This window comes from Vicugna pacos, chromosome 7 (assembly GCF_048564905.1).
Source record: "Vicugna pacos chromosome 7, VicPac4, whole genome shotgun sequence".
Lineage (NCBI taxonomy): Eukaryota > Metazoa > Chordata > Mammalia > Artiodactyla > Camelidae > Vicugna > Vicugna pacos.
In genome coordinates, this window is record NC_132993.1 from 6,303,731 (window position 1) to 6,326,706 (window position 22,976).

The 22,976-nt window shown below is 41.4% G+C and overlaps 1 protein-coding gene across 9 annotated transcripts in view; it reads left to right on the forward strand.

Annotated features, from left to right (window-relative positions):
* The first annotated feature begins 2,822 nt into the window (after window positions 1-2,822).
* Window positions 2,823-22,976, forward strand: part of EZH2 (enhancer of zeste 2 polycomb repressive complex 2 subunit) — a 54,813-nt gene continuing 34,659 nt past the window's right edge. For 4 of the 9 annotated variants that reach the window (XM_072964273.1, XM_072964275.1, XM_072964276.1 and 1 more), the window contains exon 1: window positions 17,613-17,631. Coding sequence is in view for 1 of the 9 variants with exons in the window: in XM_072964280.1 (XP_072820381.1) it covers window positions 2,838-2,987 (150 nt within the window). In the remaining 8 variants the exon portion in view is untranslated. Of the gene's footprint in view, window positions 3,085-17,612; window positions 17,632-22,976 lie in introns of those variants that run through there. The other 5 variants (XM_072964278.1, XM_072964279.1, XM_072964280.1 and 2 more) reach the window with 4 other exon arrangements.

The following is a 22,976-nucleotide window of genomic DNA, read 5'->3' on the forward strand; positions in this document are numbered from 1 at the left end:
CTCTCGTCATACTTCCAGACCTAAGAACAGTGCTTTCACATGGTAAGCCCTCCGTAATACTTGCTGAATGCTGAGTGAATAAGTGAATGCGTGAGAAGTAAATCCCGTTCATGGGGTTGAAAGGGAAGTTCTGTGATGCTAATAGCCTTCACTTTGCACTTGACCTTCTCCTGTCCCCTCCCCCCCCAAACCCCGAGGATATATTGTGCACAGACAGTGGTAGGCCCTGGGAGTACAGGAGTGAATAAGGTAGCGCTGTGTGCTGACTTTAGAGTTTAACTCTCCACTGCGGTTTTGTCCCATAACTGTAATAGTGAATCTGTATTAGAGGACAGAATGACCCACCACTGGGAGTAGCATAAGTATATCCTATGTATCTTCACAGAAATGAAGTAGCTTGTTGACTCTCACCTTTCACACCCACGTTTGTGTTCAGCCTGGCTTTCTGCTTCACCTAGGACACTTCAGTAACTTGGAGCTCACACTCTCACACACACATGCACACACCCATTTTCTTGCTTTTCCTGGTTGGAAATCTTCAGGTAATTTTTCTTGGTGTGAAAAATGAAGTACTTCTCCCTCCCAACTTCCTTGTATTTGTGAAGATGCAAAAGAGATAATGTATGTCCTGCATATATAATGAAGTCTTTTTGCAATGTTTTCAAATGATCCTGCATTGTTGCCATTACTGTGACCTAAAACAGCTTGCTTAACTGGGTAACGTCATCCCTGAATTAAGACAATATTGTGATTGACTGGCACCCGGACTTCCAGTTCCAAGTCAATCTTCATATTATATTTGACATAAATATGCGTCGTATGTATAAGTATTATATTTAATAAAGTTTCACTTAGCTCTCTAATCTGACCTCTCTTTCCCAATTGGAGCTCTCAGATCAAGTTACACTCCACACAATCACTCAGCGTTCATTGCCATCTCAAGCGCCCTCACTGCTCCATCAATGTAAACCTTGTTTTTTTTTAGGTCCAGCTATAATTTCCTTTCCTGAGATTTATTTTGGGGAACATCTTGATCCAACAACATTCCTTGGTTCTCAATGCTTTAGCAGTTCACATGACGTTTCACACTATGCTGGATATGTTTATATATTGCTTGGATTTGCTGATAATCTCTGCTAATGTAATTTCCTTGTTTTTTTTTAAAAATGCCCACATTGTTTTAATATTTACTATACAGGGCAGGTGAAATCAGTAATTTGATAAGTGACTTAGGGATAAGTAGTTAACTTTTGAGATTTATAGTGCCAGTTAAAAAAGTAATTGTAAATTAATGGCCTAGATGGAAGCTTTTCACCGTAGAATATGAATGTTTGGTGACTGTTAGGCGTAAGACAGGTGGAACTGTTACATTAGTTTATAATTACATCTCAGATAATTACCTACTTCCTTCTGTACTTATTTTTCTTATCATTGATTCAATTCTGCTTTTATTGGGCACATGATTGTTTTTTCTCAGTATCTTTTGGCTTCCCTCCACATATACTTCCAGAGTTGGTCTGGAATATATGTGAGGAACGGGATGGTGATTTAGGAAAGGTGAGAAAACTATGGGTTAAATCCCCATATAAGGAATTAGTCCTTGTAAATCTTAGTCATTTAAAAATGTAATTTAAAATATTACAAACATGCTGCCTTTAAGCTTTTAATTTCAGTTCATAGTTAACCACTTCCCGCTCCCCACATCCGAACTCTCAATATTTGGAACCCCAGTTTACAAAGGTGAGTGGTCATTTTGCCCTATAGCAGCACCCTGTTAAATATAAATTCAGAATAACCTTAACTTCATTGCCAGATAAAACAAAAGGGGGGACTGTATCCTAAACAGAATATTCCTAATTCCTCTGGGTTGAGACAGACTCACCCCAAGATCATTTTCTAATACTTGAAAAATGTTGCGATTATCCTAATACTTGCCAGAGGCGTTAGCACGAGGCAAGTAAACTGCACTCATCGCTGACAAACGATTTTTAACGTTGCACGTGCTTGGAACTACAAACACTGGAAGGGTCCGAACAAGGCGCTTTGAATGAAGAATTCGAGATAGCCGTAACGCCGCTCTCCCCCAGGTTTCTAAGGCGATGGGCACCGAGCGCTTGACCAGCCAAAGTCCACGCGCTGGGGGATCCGAGTCGGGCCAAGCAAGGCGCTCCCTCGGGTGGCCGCGCGCCGGCCCCACCGGAGCGCGGGAGGGTCGCGGCTCCCTGCCCGAGCCGAGCCGAGCCGGGGCCCCCAGAGAGCGTCTGGCCAGCAAACGCGGCGCCGTGGACCCTCAGGTCCGGGCGCCTCCCGCGAGCCCGCCGGGCGGCCTGGCCTCCGCTCCGCGCGCGGGGAAAAGAGCGCGGCAGTTGAAACCGTTACCACCCTCCGAGTTTTGAACTGGTTCAAACTTGGCTTTCGGCCCCGCCCCGCCCCTCCGGCCCCGGAACTCCGAGGCGGCGGTTCCCGCCAAGCGCCGCGAGCGCGCCGTCCCGCCACCCCGCCCTGCCCGCCTCCCGCCCACGGCCCGGGATTCGGGCTCCAGAGGCCCCTCGTCCCTGCCCGCCGGACGACCGTCTTCCTGAGAGGCGCCGTGCGTTCGGCGAAAGAACAAAGAGACGGCGCGGCGCTTCCACTCGGCGGCCGCGTCCCTCAGCTCCCGCCCGCCCGCGCGCGCGCACGCGCCGCCGGCCGGGCCCGGCCGGGTCCCGCGGGCGCCTCTGCGTGGGGCTGGCTCGGCGCCTCCGAGCCCGGCGGGCCCTGTGATTGGACGGGAGCCCGCCTCGCGTCCCGCCAATCGGGGCGGCGCTTGGTTGGACTGGGGGGGCCAAATAAAAGCGATGGCGATTGGGCTGCCGGGTTTGGCGCTCGGTCCGGGAGCGTCCGACACCCACTGGGACGCAGAAGGCGGTGGAGCCCCGGCGGCGGCAGCGGCGGCGGCGCGCGGGAGCGGCGCGCGGGAGCGGCGCAGGCTGGGGCGCGGGGCGCAGGTAACGCGCCGCTGTCGGGCCGGCCGGCCGGCGGGGCCCCGGAGCCCAGCGAGGGGCGGCGGCGGCGCCGGGACATCCCCGCCGCCGCTTTGCCCGTGTGGGTATCGCCCAGAGCGGGCTTTCCTGGGGCGCCGCTTTGGCTGGTGGGGTGAGAGGAGTCCCCTCAGAAGGGGCCGTGGGTCCTGCTGGCCCGCGCGACCCCGCGGGCGGGCATTGCCGGACCCGGCGACCCGAGGCGGGAGCCCGGGGCGGGCGCCGCGAGGGGCGTGCGAAGAGGTCCTCTCGCGCGCCCGCCCCTCCCGCAGCGCCGGGGCTGGGCTGGGGGCGCTCCGGTGCCCGGGGCGGGCCGGCCGCCCGAGCCCCGGTCTCCTTTGTGTGGGGCGCCGCGGCGGGAGCGCCCGGGTGGGACGGGACGCACACAAGTTGGTGGGACCTCGGCGCCGAGTGCGCACTCAGACAAAGGACGGACTGTGTCTCGGGGGAGCTCGGCGCGGGGAAGGGGCAGTGACACCGGGGCCTGACAGCGGGCGGGAGAGGGGCGTGGGGAGCGCCGGCCGCGGCGCCGGGGGCGGGCTCGGCCCCACGCCCCCTCCCCGCGAGCGCGCAGGCTCGGCCGGGGCCGCGGGGGCCGGGACGGCGCGCGGAGACTCGACTCCGAGCGGCCGCGCGTATGACATTTCCCCGAAAAGCAGTCCCTGAACCCCTGGTCTCCACCCGCTCGGACGAGGCAGTCCGGGGCCACCTTCCCCTTCCCGGCTGGCTTTCTGTTAAGTTTGAGGGAAAGGTCGAGCCCTTCTTCCCCTTCTCGGTTTTTGTTCGTTTCGGAGGGCTTTCCGTGGAGTTCCCGAGTCATTGTGCCCCCCCCCCAAAGTCGGTGCCACGGGGTCACTTTTTGAAAATGGGAAGGATCTAGAAGCACGGTATTTTGGAAAACTTGGTGAACTCACGGCCGGTGAATTTCCCACTTTCTAAAGAATCATAATCTTAAAAATTACAAGCTGTTTCGGCCAACTTGTGTGATCCATCTGAGACTGGCGACAGGTGCTAACGAAATCAACTGTCATTTAGTCAGCGATTATTCACCGAATCCCTAGGGGCTGAATGAGAATGAGATGGTAGAAAGTTGATCGAAAGAAAAGGCTTATGACAAATCTGTGCTTAGATGAGGTGGTTAGCAATTTCTCATTAATTGGTCTTGTTTTCTGTGAACAATAGCTTTGTTGAGTCAGAAAAGACCGGCAGCAGAAACGTTTGTTGCCTAAGAAATTGAATGTGTGCTGTCCACAGTTAAGCTAAAACTTCCTTTGTTTGTAACACAGGATCGGTAAAATTTAAATTCATTTGGAAATAAAGCTGTGTCTTCGGTATTTAAAAATATTTTGTTACAAGGCTTACTTTCTGGGTTTTAAAGTTCATTCATTATCAGTTTGATTTGATGGCGTTATAATGTCATATAAAACAACAGTGACATTAATGTCATTTAAAACAACAGTTAAAACAAAAATCTCCTTAAATGAACACTAATGCCGATACAGTTGAATGTAATCTATACTTGTAGGGGTTTGGAGAGCGTGTGGGATCCTAACCGTTAGACCACTAGGGAGCAAGGGGGTTGTGTACTTTCTTTTCCATTATTCTTCATTCATGACCATTAGCAACTATTTTATGTTTGGGAGTAAAATGTAGAACAAGTGTGTAATCCTAACTAGTTTATTTATTATTTTATTTGCAACAAAATGAAAGCATTTAAGATATATTTAAATTTCCTTTTACATTCCCTAAAGTTAGGAATAGCTGGGATTCTAGTCCTAGATATAAAGAATCCTGTTCTCTCTTTTTGGAGGTGTGTGAGGGAACGTAGAGTCCTGGAAACAATTAGGAAAATGGCATCTTAAGTTCTAATTTTTGTGGAAAGTGAATATATTCAAAGAAAGAGAATTTAGAAACACATAGGCACTCTTCCGATTTGTATTGTTCTATCTGATGATCTAATGTGCAGCCTACTATCTTATGGTTTCATAAAAATGGAGACAAAGAAATGCAGTGTAAAAATCTTTATTACATATTTTGCAGTGTTGGACACCACTGGACAGAAATGCCAGGTGCTGTCCTAAGTATTGTTTACATTTATATTAGTTGCTGGTAATTATATATTAAAAAGTCCTGCTGATCATCTTGCCCATTGTTGTGAGATGAGCTACTTAACGCCAATTTTGGCAGAAATTTGGATTATTTAGAATAAGAAATTCCAGTTTTCCCCCCTTGTGTACATTGTATTTGGTAATTGCTATATTTGTACTTGCTTCAAGATTTTTTCAAGAAGTCTTTTTGGAGAACTGGTTTTACATTTTTTCCTACTTGAATTGAGAATGTATTAAGTAGCAGAGATTAAGAAAAAAAACACACTTGTTGATTTAGTGTAATTAGGCAAAAGAAAAAAAAAGCTGGAATACTTTCATACCAGCTTTGCCTCCTACGCATATATATAAGTGATGATCTTTGTGTTGGCCACAAATTTTTAGGCAAATTTCCCCAGGTCATACTGAGATTTTCCAGAATATCTTCCATCCTTTGAGCTGGCATGCTCATCAAGGAGTGTAAATTAGTTTCTGTCTTGGCCTAAAAAAACAGTGATTAAGAAAGTTGATCCGCTGCTTTTCAAAAACCAACAGCAAGGAAAAATCCTCTGATGATCTAATGCTTTCTGGGGTCACTTAGAGATGATTTATAGATTTGCCTTGAAGTCTTTAATGTCTGTAGAAATGAAGAGAACATTTTCTGTGCATTATGAAGGATTCTGTATGGGCAGGTGAAATCAGTTTGGAGGAGAGCATGAGTGGAGAGGAACAGCTCATTAAGTTCAGAGAAAGCTTCACCTGCTAGAGGCCTTCCTTGAATCTCCTGGGGGCACCTGGTGTCCTCAAGGGCTTTGTACTTTTCTTGTAGCCTGTATCCAGCCAGCTCCTTCATCACACTCTTAAGGCCTTGAGGCAGAGGCTCTGTCTTACTTTTCTTTTGTATACCTGGTGGTTGCTAGAGAATAGGGGTTAATAGTTAAATGAATGAAGGAAATCCAAAAAATGTAAGAAAATAATTTGACAATGGAACGTGCAAATAGGATACATTAATATTTATGTTGTGAGGAACTTTGGAAGGTGTTTTTCTCCTTGTTTGAGAGGCAGTGGTTACAAAGAAAAGTAACTCAAGGTGAGTAACTTCCAAGATGTCTCCTAGTTATTTACATTGAGATATGAAAATAGGATATTCTTTAGATGCAACTATTGGTTTTCATGTTTGGTGTTTTGGGCAGCTAGAGAGAAGTGTAATGGATCATCCGTATGCCTAATGTACAGTATCTGCTAAATTTGTTTGATGTTGAAATTGATCGTTGTACAAAAATATAAGGAGAGCGTCCATATTTTAATTAAAAGATGTCTCATTACAGTTAATGAGTTATTTATTGGAATAACTTGCAGTAGATTTTGAAGCTAAAACTGAAGTAGTGCCAGTGTAGTTACAGAGCATTTATTGGGATGCTCTTCCCATCATTTAAAAATGATTTGATTAGTGTAGATTTGCAAATCCAATAATATCTCAAAAGGCACAGCTGATAAACTTGTAAGATAGTTGCACTGTCTTGTATTTTGCCACTGCACCACTACTTAATGCAAAAATAGGACAAAAACAAAGTGAAGACATTAAAGTGCCTACTATTTGCTAGACACTTTATTCATTTCTCTGGTTGGTTAGTTGGTTGGTTTTTTTTATTGTGGTAACATTCACATCAGATGCTTTATTTTTAATTCTTGTAAAAACCACTTTGTATTCATCGACAGATGTTTGGATAAATAAAACGTGGTATATAGATACAGTGAAGTTTTCCGCCATTGAAGGACTGATGTACTGACACATGCCACAACAGGGGTGAAATGTGAAAGTGTTCCGCCAAGTGAAATAAGCCAGACACAGAAGGAAACAGTTATATGATTCCATTTATAGGAAGTACCTACCCAGAACAGACAAATGCAGAGATAGAAAGTGGAATAGAGTTTACCAGGTGCCGAGGTGGGTGAGTGGGAAATTGGTATTTAATTCGAATGGTGTTTGGGAAGCTGAACAAGTTCTTGACTTGGAAGGTAGTGATGGCTTCACAACATTTTGAATGTGTTTAATGCCACTGAATTGTATGCTAAAAAGTGGTTAAAATGGTAAATTTTATGTTATGCATATTTTACAATAAAAAGGCTGTAACAATGCCAGCACACTCTGCAAACCTTTACAGATACGGAAACTTCGGTGTCAAAGGTTAAGAATTTGCCCAGGATTATCCAGCTAGGAATTTTCAGTAGGATCCAAACTTAGATTCTGGTTAGTTCCATATTACCTGCTGGTCTCCTGGATGATCAAAGACATCTGTTCTAAGAAGAGTGAGTATATTTGAATTGATCAGAAAGTTACATTTAAAAGTAGGTAATTGTAGTTTTATGGGATCTGATGCCCTGGACAATCGAAAAGATGTCTTTGTAGATTTCTTTTCAGCCAAGGTTGCAACAGAGCACACTCTAGGGGGAATATGGTAGTTTAAGAGTGTGGTCTTTGGAGTACCATTCTGGTTACTGAGCTGCCAGTTTGCGCTGGTGCAGGTTGTCCTTGATGTCTGAGTTCCCTATCTGTAAATTGGCGGTCATAATGACAGGTATTCACTCCATAAGGTTGTTGAGAGGATTAAATTAATTAATACGTGTGAAACCCTTAGAACACCTGGCACAAATTGTTTGATAAATGATTCTTAATTATTAGGTCAGTATTGTTAAGAGTTGATGTACTTTCTCATTAATGGAACTAAACACCTCTCAAGTTTAAATATGTATTTAGAACCTATATGTAAAGAGAATGGTGCCACACATGCTTTATCTGTTGCTGTTTTTTTTAAGAACTGTCTGTTGATTTAAAACAGGTAATATATGTTGTTTGAAAAACTGAAACAGTTTAGATGTTTATAAACTGAAAGCTTTCTTGATTTCTGTAATCTTATTCCCTACCTTTAACAGTTTGGTGTATATTCTTCCCAAACTTTCCAATGTATTTATATGAATATATATTTATACATGTATTTTACAAAAATGGGATCAAGTTATTTTGTTATAAAACAGTTTTTTTAGATCGATACAGGGAGATCTATTTTAAAAGCTTATGTTTGTTTAAGGCTTGCTATGTGGCTGACACTTTTAAGTGCTTTCATTTATATTATATTGATACCGTAATAGCAAGAGATAGATTAGGTAACTGGTTAGTGTAGAGTAAGAATTTGAATTTGGGCATTTAGGCTTCAAAGCCCTGATTTCTCAGCCCGGGGTTTGTTTTTGTAATGCCTGAGAGCTACCAGTGATTTTAGCATTTCTTAGAGAGTTGTAAAACAGCAACAAAAAAACCCAAAGAATATGCAGGGTGACTGGATGTGGCCTGCCAATCCTAAAATACTTAGTGTGACCCTTTTACAGAAGTTTGCCGCCCCAGCTTTAAGCTTTCAGGCGGTTTTGTTACGTAGGACACGCAGTATTCCAGCTTCTGAGTGTCCGCACATAGTCAGCTGGCCATCTGTGGTGGACTTGGTGTTCTCTGCCCCAAAGAAGGGAACATCCTTATGTATCTCTGGACGTTTTGTGTGACAACTTTCTGTAAGGAGAATTGCTGGTTCAAGATTGTGCACATTTCAAGTTTTAATAATTGTCAAATTGCTTTCTAGAGAGGTACCCATTTTTTTTGTGTCAAAAACTAACCTTATTGAAGTGTAATTTATATACATTAAAATGCACACATTTGAAGGGTACCGTATGAAGAGTTTTGGCAAATGTAAACATCTGTGTAACCAGCACCTCAGTCAAGATATAACCTTGCTATCATTTCGGAATTCTCTCATGCTCCTTTACAATCCTTCCTTCCCACCGCTGGTCAGATTTCTCCTGTTCAGGAATTTCATATGAATAGAGTTACACAGTATATACTCTTTTGTGACTGGCTTCTTTGATCCATCATGTTTTTGAGATTTATCTATGTTGTTGCTTGTTCTACTAGTTTCTCTTTATTTCTCAGTAATATTCCATTGTGTGAGTATTCCTGTGTTTCTTTTTAATTTATCTGCTGATGGACACATGAGCTGGTTCCAGTTTTGGTTCTTAGTAGAAAAGCCTCTCTGACCATTTGGTCCAGCCTTCTGTGGACGTATCTTTTACTTTCTCTTGGGTAAATACCTTGCAGTTGGATCACTGGGTCATGTGGTAACTGTTGATTTAACTTGATGAGAAACTGCCAGGCCACTTCTCGCAGTGACTGGGCCGTTTTCCGTGGGGCTGGGGTTTGCGCTGTAGCTGTGTGGGAGCTGCAGCTGGTTTCCCACATGCCTGAGTCTTCACCCAAGCCGGCGTTGCTGCCTTCTAAGTCAGTGGCGTCTAGCCCGTGCTGAGTATCTTATTACGGTTTCAATGTGCATTTCCCAAGTGATCAGTGATGTTGAACATCTTTCACCTGCTAGTTGGCCATTTATATACATTTCTTGGTCAAGTCTTTTGCCTGTTTTAAAAATAGGGGTGTTTGTCTCACTGAGTTGTAAGGGGTCTTTATTCTGAGTTGTAAGGGGTACACATGTATGTCAGGTGTATCTGTATGCAAACGTCTTCTCCTTGATTTTCCTTCTTTGATTTTTGTGTATTTCTGACAATATATAAATCAAGTTAAGTAATAATATTAGAAGCATAATTGTTTAAATTCAGTTAAGTTGTATGAAAACAAATTTGTTCTTAACCCACAAGTCATTTAGTTCTTGGTGTAACAATGTTTTGTGTTTGCAGAAAAGAAACATGAACATGAAAAAGATACTATTTATATAGATGGTATTAGATGTGTGGCTTGGTGAATTTGAAAATTAAGCTTTAACTAGTTTTGAAAATGGTAATATTTAGTAGTTCTTTAGGTTTTCATTTTGGGTAATTTGGAACTTTTTCATTTATAAGTAGGCTAACATTTTTCTAAAATTTTTTCTTCAGAGGATAAATGGGAATATTAAAAGTGACTTTGATCTTAGAATCTGGTAATGTAGAAGTGATGATCAGGTTGCAAAGCTTGGTCTGCCTATTTTGACAGTTAACTAAATTTTTTATTGTACAAACAGGTGGCTTTTAAGAGCATATATACTTGATTTCTGTGTACAATTTTATTTCTGCAGTGTCAGTTGTTTCTTTTGCTCAACACCTAATTTTCTCCCACAATAATTTTGTTTTTCTTTATTATATAAGTACTACATGACACCTCCTTTTCCCTGTTTAATAAAGAAAGCAAAAAAAGCAAGCGTTTGGGCTTCGATTGGGTGGCCTACACCAAGCCATGAGATCATGCCCTCTCCCAGCTCAGCCTTCCGTGGCTGTCCATTCCAATAGCAAACTCCTGAAGCTGGTGTTCCAGGCTCTCTCCATACAGAACTGCTCAAACTATTTCAGCTGGTCTCGCCTCTGATAGTTTTCTTATACTTTTCCCCTGTTGAGCTCAGCTGGTCTTTTTACTTGTCTCTAGAAATCTTGCATGGAGAGTCTGTGCTCTGTACTGTTTCTGGAATGTCTTTTGTACCATCTTAGATCTCAAGATGCTGTTTAGCCTTTTTGTCTCAAAACACCCCTCCCCCTCTCCCAAGCAAACTAGGCAGCTTGTCTCCTGCTTGGAGGGAAATGTCCAACCTGTCTCTGATGTTTTTCTCTTCCTCTCCCCTTCACTTTAAGCTCTAGTTTACTCATCTACATGGTAGAAGTTAGAAAAGGGTTTTGTATATAGTAGATAGAAATATAATTTTGTGAGATTTAGGACCAGAGCCCTGAAAATTTGAGGATTTCTTGAGCAGCAACTCAGTGAATTATTTAAATAGCACCCCCACCCTTTAAAGCAGGGCTTTCAAGAATCTTAAGTGAGTTTTGTTCATCTTTGCTGGGTATCATCCAGTGAACTTTGCTACCTGCTGTCAGTTGCTGCTACAGAATTTTAGTTTATATCCCCAATATACTGCTGACTAAAGTCAGAAAGCTTGAGAAACTCTAATGATGGAAAAAAGTGAGGAACATAAAGGATTCCGCAGATTTATCTCAAGATGATCTTAACCCCTCCGTTGCATTCATGTGAGCTAAATTCATACATAGTATGTCAGGATGTTTCTAGTAAGTTTAAAAAAAGTGTTAAGTCAGAACATCATGACTTTTATCCATTTTAGTGCCTTGGTTTTTTTTGACAAAAAAATAAACAAAAATTTTTTAGAAAGGAAGAGGGTTCAGCACAGTAGTAGAGTGCATGCTCAGCATGTACAAGGTCCTGGGTTTGACCCCCATTACCTCCATTAAATAAATAAACCCAATTACCTCTCCCCCCAATAAAAAAAAAATTTAAAAAAAGACCATTTGAGAAGTACTTTGTAAGCAAAACACAAAAATTTAAGAAATAGTTGATTTTCTTTAAACAGTGAAAGATTTCCATCATCATTAAAGAAGCTTGTGTATGTTTTTGATGTTGTAGACTCTAGTGAAGTTTCAGTGTGTTCTATTCATTGGTACACGAGTACCTACCATGTGCTCACAAGTAATAGAACTACTGACTATTGCGAACCTGCTCTGTGCACTCGGTGAATCAAACATTGTACTTCTGAAATTTGTTTAAAGTCATGTCTTTTAATTATTTAAAAATAAACACTGTATCTTATTTGCTAAATGAGAAAATAATTATTGCCCTTGAATATTATAAAAGAGTCTTTTAAGATGAACTTCATAATTTTAACAATATAGTGAAATTCTAAAATGTTTCTATATTCAAATTATTTAATAGTGCAAGCAAAATATGCAAAATTATTTTAAAAATCCCTCATGGGTACTGTAAGATATGGTACCATGAAAAGTTCTTGTTGGTCACAGAAGGCTGGGGAATGCCCTTCTAGAGTCATCAGTAAGGACTTTTAAATGGCAGATATGTTGCTTGAACAGGCTTAGAGGAAGGAGATGATTTGTCCTACTTGCTCCATAAGTTATTTTGCCTCTTTGGAGAATATTTATCTGCTTGAAATACAGAGCTCGAGTCAGCTATGAAGAAGACATTTCAGAGGGAGATTCTGCCTGCAGCTGGGCACTGTGCAGAGAACACAGACTCTCGACTGGGCGCTGCCCCCTGGGCTGGTCCTGTTTCCTTGGCAGGTGGGCTCTTTGGGCCTCTGCTGCCGGGTGACCCATGTGAACAGGCAAGCCGAGCAGTTGTGATTATTGAGGAGAGCTACCTTGTGCCTTCAAAGGGTGTGTGTATCTTCGCTTTGAAGGTAGAGAAATAGAGGCATGGTGAAGGTAGGTAACTTGCCCAAATTCACACAAGCAAGGCTGACGTCCCTTAGAGAAGAGGTTTTTGCTGTTTCTAGGGTCCTTTTTAGCTCAAATACTGAGATGGCAGGTGCTTGGTTTCTGTTAGTCACTAGATCTAGTTCTCTGGAGAGTTTGAGAAATACTGGACTTGAGTTCATGTGACCGTCACAGGTAATTGCGATGCTCCCTAGCTGGCATTTATTCATGACATATCTAATGCTGGTTATAAGCCTTTTTTTTCCTTCTCTTTTTTTGCCTCTGCGTAATAGGCGTAATAGCACCTAAATCTTTTTGGACTATGATGTATCTGACTAAACTAGCATTGTAAACAGTCAAACTGGCATATTGTGATTTGTGATGTTTATATTTGGGCTTTGTATTGTTTCTGTCACAGCTCCTAAAACCCTTGCAATTTTCTATGATAAGAGTGATGAGGGTGTTTTCTGATACTTATTTGTAACCAGCTCCTTTCAGCCACACCTGACTTTGTGTTTAGAGATGACTTCTGGAAAGCATGTAAGGATGGGGGCCGGTTGCTAGGGAACCAACCTTGAGATGAGAGGGTTGGAGCTTTCAGACACAACCCCACCTCCCACCTATCGGGAGGAGAGAGGGGCTGGAGATGGAGTTCAGTTACCAGGGGCCAACGATTTAATCAATCAACCTTGCCTGTGTAGTGAGCCTCCGTTAAAAACTCCAAGGGACAGGGTTCCTGTAGCTTCCGGGTTGGTGGACACATGGAGATTCAGGAAAAATGGCATTCCCAGAGAGCATGGAAGCCTTGTGCCCCTTCCCACACACCTGGCCCTATGCACCTCTTCTATCTGCTGTTCCTGAGTTACATTCTTCTATAATAAACTGGTTTTATAGTAAGGAAATTGTTTTCCTGAGTTCTGTGAGTTGCTCTAGCAAATTAATCAAAATCTACCTTAAAGTAGATAGTATCAGATTTGAGTTGAATTGTAGGATCCTCAGCTGGTATCACGGAGAATTGCTTGGTGTGGGGAAAACCCCTGCATGTTTGGTGACTGGTGTCAGAAGTGAAGTGCTATTCAGAATACTGTGTGTAATGAATGAAGACTCTGAGAGAGTTACTCTCTGTACAACAGGTCTGCATTGACAAGTTCAAACTTATTGTTTCCCAGTTTTTCCTATAGAATTTACTCTTGTAGTTAAAGAAATAGTTTTTCTTCACTGTTTGGCTGGTGTCACTTGTTACCCACTAACAGCATGTAACCATGTAGCTAGCTGGACCAGGCAGTTTTCTGGAAAAGAAAATTTTTTCAGACAGTTTATTGGGTGCCTCAGTCTTCAGCCATTAGGACTATTCAAATAAAGGATGAGATACTCTGTTCCTTCCCCTCAGGAAAGAGACATTCTAGTCCAACTTTTACATCTAGATTACCAAACAAAAAGTCATCTTTTCTAGGCACAGTCTACAAACTCCAAATGTCAGGAGCTCATTTTAGTCCCTCCTTTTCTTTTCCCACCTTGGGGTGCTGGGATTCAAGTCCTTTTTTCCTGCCTAAAAACATTAGTTAGTTGGGTAATTGCAGAGAAATAACTGCAGGGATTATATAGCTAGTTTCCCTGTAGTTGGTGAATTCTCTATAACATTTCTGTAGGTATTTGGAGACTGAAAAAAAATATTTCTTTCTCAGGGCTTACGTATTTGTGATAAATGATGTTACAGTAATGAAATAAATAGACAGTATACTTGGTAAAACAAATACGAAAAATATCATTGATTTTAAATAATCCTTGAAGGGTTTGACGTTTCCTAGTACCTCAGCAGTATATTTGTATTTGTGATAAAGCTTTAAGTCATGAAAGTCATGAAAAGCTCATCACTGCCCCTGCCTCCTTTACTTCCATCTTGACCTGAAACTACTACTGTTTTAGCAAGAGAATGAATTTCAGGGTGGAGATGAGTTTAAGGTGCTTCCGAAGGGTCTGAGTTCTGTCGTCCATGGGTTAGAGAAATGGCACTTGAAAGTATCTTTACCCGCTGTGGTGTGCACCAAACTCCAGTCCTGGAACTGCCAGCTAAGGGCTACTCGACTATGGAGGTTGTCTGGGAATTCTGAGAGGTTCTGCAAGTACTTTAGGATTAGTAGTTTGAACTGCAAAGTCCATTACAGGATTCTGTCTTCAGAATATAGACGGAATTGTGTTTTGTTTGAGAGTTAAGATATAAGGTCATTGTCTAAAGCAGCAGTAGTATGTTGGCAGAATTACCCATGAAGAGTTTCCAGGAAGATGCCATGTCATAAATACCTTCTCTTTAGGTACCAAACTAACCCATCTTTCCTCTAGTATGAGAGCAGTTCACTGTTCTGTTGAGCACAGATTTGTTGGTGTGCACTTAGTGGCCAATGCTGTATGAAAAACACTTTGAGCATGAGAGTCACTACGTGGCTAAATACTATGTCAAGGACGTGCAGGGCAGGTTGTGAGAACAGCGGATTCCTCCTGTCACCTGTCTCATGCTCACTTAGGTAACTGATTGCCTGGAATGATGGGCAGATCCGTTGTATTTACCTAAACTGAGCTTCTCTTAAAATTTTGCTCGATATATGTTTAAATTTGTACTAGATATTGGCTTGAGATCTAAGATTTAAAATAGACTTCCTAGAAGGAAGAATGGCTGTCATCAGACTTACCTACTTTTTCATTCTTTTTGCTTGTATTGATCACACAGAATGTTGAAGAAATAGTAATGTATCTCATGTTCCATCCCTGAATTATAATGAATTGTGTATCATAGTTTTAGTTTGTGGTCCATCAGTTTTTGTTCCATTTCCCCTCCAACAGTGTCTCAGTAAACTGACTACATACAACAAAATGAGAGGATGTAGCTTATAAAATGGGTTTCATACAGTTTTCAAAGAAAACTTTACCTTCTAGATGTCAGTGTAATTAATTATTTTATCTATTGTCCAAACAAATTATTTAAAACCTTTATGATAGTTCAGTTTTCCACTTGGTTTAAATTTGTATGCCATTTTTTTTCTAAGACATGTCTAAACTGATAGAACTTTCAATTAAACACAGGAATGCTGGTCTGTAGACTCCATATTGAACTTAGGAGTTTACCTTACTCTTCTGCTGGAAGGAAAATGATCTTATTTTTGTCAAAAATATGTTACTGCAAAGTCTACTCGCTTTTGCTGAAACAGTCCAGTTAATATTTTCTATCATTCAGCTAAGATGGACACATGACTGTAATTTTCCTGTGCCTTTTAACAATACTGTGCCTTTTTAGCACGACTTAAACCAGGGTTACAAATATGATCTGTATTCCCCTCCCCTTACTTTCCCTTATGGCAAGCCACTGGCACATCTGTTTCCTAAAAACTTCTTGAATACATACGCTTTTCATAATACTTTGTCATCTGTAGTCGTGTGTGCAGGTGACCCAGTAAAGTTTAGGCGTGAAGATGCCTGTTGTATCTTACAAACTTGCATCTCTCACAGGACCCAGCACTTTCAGAATGTTTCATAAATTCTTACTGACTGGTTGATAACACCTCTGTTTCTGGCTATCCCAAGTCCTTTGAAACCGAAGTTTCATAAGTTTCTTTTCCTTGAATTTTTGCAAGTCATTTGGGTGGAATGTTTGGGTCCAGCAGTAGTGAGCTTGTGTATTTTTGTCACTTTTTTCTCCTTTTTAAATAAAAATAGAGGCGTGCTAGGAAGTGAAAAGGAACAAGATACTTCTTTCTTTTTTGGGGGTAAGGTGAAGTGTGAGTGTTTGGGGAGTTAGTTGGGAGGATGGGGTAGTTTTAGGTAAGCAGGAGGGTCAGAAAAGTGACCGTGACTGTGGACGGTATCTTTTTACAGTGGTGAAGGGTAGGACAGATGGATGAAAACAAGCAATTTGTTTATAACAAATTTTGTTAACACTAGTCTCTTAATTTGGCAGAGGTGTATGGCGAACTCTTTTGGATTCTATAGTTGACAGTTATAGCAAAATATCCCTCATTAAATATTCTTCACATAGATTTTTGTTTGCTTTTTTTTTTTCAGTTGCAAGAATGATGATTCCTAGGCTTTCATTCTTACAAACATGTCTTTTAGAAATAATGTAAATATATGCCGGTTCTAGGCTCTCTGCTGGGCAAATGAAGAAGCGGGATGGTGTTGTGATTTCTGATTCACGGGGTGTCTGGATATACTTAGGGCAGCTGTTCTCCCAGTGTGCTCTGTGGGCCCCGGGGTCCGTGAGGTTAAAACTCTTTCTGTAATAATTTTAAGATGTTATTTGCCTTTTTTCCTGAGTTGCCATCTGCACGATGGTGGAAAAGCAGTGGTTGGTAAGGACTGTTGGCACCGTAGCGCTTGGAGTAAAAAAAAATAAGAGCCAGTTTTGAGAATGTCCTTGATTAAGTAAAAAATAGTTATTAATTTTACTAACTCTTGGACCTGAGTGCACGTGTTCTGTGCCACGAGACGACTGGTGCGCAGAGGCCTCTGCTGCATGGGGACCGAGGAGGTCGGGCTCTGTGAGCCGCACGGCCGGCCGTGGTTGAGTTGCAGCCGTGCTGGCTGCTTTTTTCTTGGAGAACTGTTTTTACTTGAAAGAAGGGTTGACAGACCAACTACGTTTTGTCGACTTGGGTATTTGGCAGACATTTTTCAGCAAAGTGAGCCTGTCACTTCAAGGAAAACAGCTGACTGTCATTTGTTGTGGGTAATAATAACATTTGAGCTTTCAAAGCAAAGGTTAGAATTTTTGGAAAACTTGTATCTGTTACTCTGAGGTTGACAGCTCCCCAATAAATACTTAAAGACTCTTCGATGAGATCAGTGGGTTTAACAAATATGATTTTTTTTGAAATATGCGAATGTAAGGAAATTCTGCATATCTCAGTGGGCTAGTGTTTTTCAGATGAGTGATGATGTTATAAAATCCCACATGTGTTAAAGATGCATTTCGAAGGAGAAAGACCAATGAATTGTGATGCTGCAGAGTAGGAAAGGTTTATTGATGCAATTTCAGATTCCCCTTTGAAGCTAATCTTTTAAAAACTGCTACTGCGTGCTGAAGAGTAGTGGTTGTCTTGAGGAAAAGCATCTATGAGGTTGAACTAGCCACTTTTTTCTTAACAATTTCGGAGTAATGTCAGAGCGTGAGAGTCACAACTACCGCAAAAGGCTACTCAGATACTCTTCTCTTTTCTAGCTAAATTATCTGTTTGGGAATGGATTTTCTTCATATTTGTCAACCAAAACAACATGTTGGAACAGATTAAATGCAAAAGCAGGTATGAGAATCCAGCTGTCTTCTGTTAAGACAGATACTAAAGAAATTGGCAAAAATGCAAAACAGTGTCCCTCACTGATTTTTTTTTTAAAGAAAAGTAGTTTTAAAAATGTTATTAATATGTAACAGGCTTGCTATTATTATCTTTAAACAAATTAATATTTTAAACATTTCTCAGTTTTAAATGTCTAGTATGCTAAATATTGGTAGATACAACCCATATAAACCAAAGGGGTCCTGAGACCAAAATGCTTGAGTGTTGTAGTGTCCTGTTCTCTTTGTGCTGGTAACTGCTACATGTGTAGTTAATGTCTCGATTTGTACCTAAGTTCAAATTCTTAGTGGTGGCAGTGACTCACTTAGGGCTTCCTCTTAGCTTCTTTTTTTCTTTTTTATTCTTTTTCATTATAGGTTATTACAAGGTGTTAAATATAGTTCCCTGTGTTGTACAGTAGGACCTGGCTGTTTACTTTATGTAGTAGTTAGTATCTGTTAAGCCCAAACTCCTAGTTTATCCCTCTCCCCTCTCCCCCCTCCCCCCGTAACCATAAGTTTGTGTTTTGTGTCTGAGTCTGTTTCTGTTTTGTAAATTAATTCATTTGTGTCATTTTTTTAAAATTCCCTCTTAGTCTCCTTTGATCAGGTTCTTCTGTCTCCTCATGAGTGCTTCTGGTTTTTCAATTTTAGAGTATCTCTTGCCATCTTTTTTCACCATTCACCCTACTGTCCACCCAGTCAGAGCCCTTCTCACTTTATTCCTGAATTACTTCAGTACACCAGTTGTTTCTCACCTATATTTCAAACTTGAGTGATGAATGGAACCCCAGGGTTGACGTGACTTTAATTTTATTAATAGGTACCCTAGAAATGTACAGACATAAATTTGTTAATGGTAAAACCAAAGCAGAGCTACAGATTAAATACAATCAAATCAGAGAACACATATTTCATGATGCTGTTCGTTAACATGAATAGCCAATCTATTTCTGTACTTTGACTTAAGAATACTAACAGAGAATGGCTGTTTGCATATATATGTTTTATAAAATGCTGTTAACTTCTGATCTTTATTTGTTCAGGATAATTAGACCTGTTAACCTGAGCTGTGACACTTGGCAATCCTTGAATGCCAGTTTTGATGCCACTGGATCACTGTGCTGATCACTGGAGCATTGTGGACTTACTGAAGTCTGCATTGGATAGATAGAAATATGTATTGCATATTTTACCACTGGGTTTGCTGGTTGGTGGGAACCAAGTACAAGTTGGTGAGATCTCTGCATCACATTGGCTTTGCAACATGCACAGGGCCTGAGTGCTTCACAGGTTCCTTTGTTTACCAGCCTTGCCTGCCTTTACTTCCCTGTTTGGTTTTTCTCATAGCACTCAACACCATCTTGCATACTGACATTTTACTTTGTTTTTGATCATTTCCATCCAAGTAGATTTTAACTTCTATGACATCATGGATTTTTGTCTGTTTTATTTATTGCTAAGCCTTTGGTTTCTATCAGAGCACCTAGTATGTAGTTGATGTTCAGTAAATACTGAATGAATGGATATATGAACATTTCTCTATTAAAACTCCAAACTCAAATGTTCTTTTCTATGTTACGTGTTTAATGCTGTGTTCTAGCTGGGGTAAAGATGTCTTTCTCTGTCCTTCTTAAACAGAACTAAACTGGACCTGAATTGTATAGAATCATTTGATTTGTTTGATCAGTATATGTATAATCAGTGGCATAATTAATTTCCCTGGTTCAGAGTCTGTATTACTATTAATATAGCCTGAAAGTGTTACTGTCTTTTTAGGTAGACACCATCTTACAAGCTCATGAAAGGCTTTCCCCCCTTTTAAATTGTTCAAGTAATGTTCTCTCATTTGTAAAATAGTAGAATTAGACATGGGAAATTGCCCGTCAAATTCCTTTGAAGTTAAGGTTTATGAAAGTACCAGCTGTCTTAATTACTACCTGTTCTCCTTAGCCTTGTTTTTTAAATAGTTCTAATCATCTGTTCATATTTTTTGTTTTTTTCCTGTTTAGTGTTTTACATAGCATTTTAACTTTTAAAACAGGTTTCTGTTTATCATTTGGAAAAGTGGATGCCATTTTTTGAAATCAATGTCTTTACATTAGATTGTTGTATAACTTAATTCTTTTCTTTAAAAAAGAAACTTTATTTTAGAATAATTTTAGATTTCTGTAACCATGGTACATTTGTCAAAATTAAGAAACCAATATTACTGTGTTACTATTAACTAGAGACTATTTGGATTTTACCAGTTTTTCTGCTCCAGAATCTAGTCACCATGTTGCATTTAGTTGTCTCCTTATCTCCTGATCTGCAACAGTTTCTCCGTCCCAGTTTGTTTTCATGACCTTATTTATTGATCAGTTATTTGGTTGAAATGCCCTTCAGTTTGGGCTGATCTGGTGTTTTCGTGCGATGACTGCGGCTGCAGGTTTGAGGTTTGGGGAAGAATAGATGGGGGTGCAGTGCCCATTGGGTTGCACGGCGGCAGTCTGACCACAGACAGGATGTCTTCCTGGTTCTCCGCTGGGACGTCACCTTTCCCTCCCAAGACTCTGCTGCCAGGCTAGGAAAGTAGGCATATGTATTTTGAAATCCGTGCTTGTCCCTCCTTCCCCATTTACTTACTCATTTAATCATTTCTTTCTCTCATAGACTCATGGATACTTATTTTATTAATTCGGTGATAATACCGTTGTGGTTGATTTTGCTGCTCAGATTACTCCAGCTTTGGCCACTAGGAGTTCCTGCACTTTGGTTCCTGTCTTTGACATGTCCCCGTCTTTCATCTTCTGAGCATCCCCTTACTTTCTGCTACAGGCTTTTCTCGTGTTTTTCCTGTCCCAGCCCTAGAACCGGTCATTTCTCCAGAGCCCAGCTTCCTTGTGCTGGAGGATGGGCTGTAGGTGTGCTTCTGGGGTGGAGCCTGGAGGTGCAGCAGGTCTCTCCATCTGCATGTGTATTAAAATAAATGATTCATACTGCTGTGACTCCAGTCCATCACTACTTGCTTTTTTGTCCCTGGTACCCCGTGAGAAAATTTACCAATTGGAGGACAGTGTTTCTGTCCAGTTCTTTTCGTCTTTAGCCTTCCTCTGTCCAGTCAAAACGGATTTCCAAAGTTTCGTAGAATGGATCTCTTTCCCCACCCCACTTACAGTGGGGGTGAAGTGGAGTAAAGAGTGAAGAACAGGAAATGTGAGTTTAATGTTATAAATTTGATAATATTTGGAGGGAGTTTGTTTTATGTAAAACATTGTTCTAAATGGTGCCTTAAGTTTTGTTATTTTTTCATGGGTCTGCCTGTTTTCATGGATCATAGAGTATATCCCTATACTTGCAAAGAACAGTCTACACACTTTTATTTCTTAATTCAGAGGTCATGGTCCTTATTTTGATAATTTCCCGTAAATGAATCACTACACTTTTTCTCTTTTACCCTCTGGTGTGCATATTTACCAGATCATCCTATAATTTAAAACCTTGACTTATGTACGTCTTTATTCGGAAGAGCTTTGTGAAATTTATAAACGTGGAAATTTATCCATCTGTGCCCTCTTACGAAGAGGGTGTTTCTGAATCAACTGGAATGTTCTGTTGTTGATCTGCAGCTTGTTAGTTCAGTAAGAGCTTTGATTTTGTCCTGACATACTGTTTTAGAGATGTTGTTACTAATGGTAGAAACAATGCAGACAGTATTCTAGAAAGTAAGACAAGGAATGTTCTAGTAGAAAATATGAAGTGCTAACGAATGTAATGATACCTCGTTACCAAGGCATAAAAAATGTACCTTGAAAATGAATTGTAGTAATACCCATGTTGCACATCAGTGAAAAGAAAGCCGTGCTCCCAGTGTAGGTTTTATCAGGTACTGAGGTGCTGCCTCCAAGGACCAAGATTTTGTGGAGGCAGCAGGTGGGACTAGCTGTGGTTAGTTTTTGAGTTCATGAAGCAATGGACCATTTCTTTTTATCTGATTCCTCTTCTTTCTAGTTCCTCGGCTTTTGAAGTGCTAAATGTCTGAAAATAATTTGTGTGGAATTATTTGAGCTCATCTGTTAACTAGCAGATACGAAAGCAAAAAATTGCCACAAGTTTTTAAAAAATTAAGCTCCAGTTTCTCCCTAACTTTGTCTTTTTGCCCTACCCCAGGATCTTCCTAACGTTCTGCCTCACTTCGTTCTCGTCACTGCAGAGCTGGGATGGGCTCTGGGGTGGGCCTGGGGACCTAAATCTTCTGGTTCTGAGGACTGTTATCTTTGTTCATTTCAGCAGCCCCTAGGCAAGGTTGCACTTTGAACCTTTACAGGAATAGTTCTGTCTCTGATCTCGTTCAACTGTCTTTATCTTGAATTCTAAAATCTCTTCATTCTTCTCATTCCCTAAGTCCTTGTAATTTGGGCTCTTTACCTAATCTGGGACCCACCTTTGTTAGCAGGTCTGCTGGCAGCACCTCCCGGATCCAGCTGTCTCTTGCTCATACCTGAGTCCCTCCTCTTCTTGGCCTTTTGAAGTCCAGCTCCGCTTTTAAGGTTGGGTTGCCACCTTTCCTGCCTGCCTTCTGCGGTTCCTTACTTGTCTGCCCCCACCTTCAGCCCCTGGTCCTTTTGCGGGTTTATCTCATATTGTGACGGATAGTCTCTTAGGCCTTTGAAGGTGGGATATCAGGTCCAGGAGGGCAAGTTCTGCGTTTCATTCATGTTTCTGTACTTGTTGCCTGATTTATTTTATCACAGACTTTCTTTGCCCCTCTTTGGGCTCCGAGCAGTCCGCTGTTTGCCGTCTTTGTTATTGTTTGGTGGTGGCGCATTCCTACAGAAAGTTACCCACTGACCCCTGGGCCCTTTTTCTTCCTCTAATTCTTCTCCTTAAGCAACTCTCGGTGCCTGAGGGCTGTGTGTAAACAGGCAAATGAAACCCTACTCAGTTATCCCAGTGAAAGTCATCTCCCCCCATATTGTAATCATTACCACGTTTCCTCCTAAGTAACTCGACTCACTTACTTTGATCACCCGCGTGGTTGTGGGAGCTGCATCACCCCTTGTCCAGTGACAGGACTGCCTTCCCTCTAACCTGGCCTCACCTTCGCCTTTTATTCTCTTCCAGGGCCCCATCCCCTGCCTGCTCCTCTGCAGTCTGCTGGGCATCTCCCTTCTCCCCTTTCCTTCAGATGCTCAGTGGCTTCACATTGCTCTTAGATAAATGAATGAAAGCAGAAATCCCTAACATGGCACCTTTGTACCATCTGACAGAGGGATGTCCTTCCAATCTTTTGAAGATACAAGTATGATTTTAATCAACACTTTAGTGAGA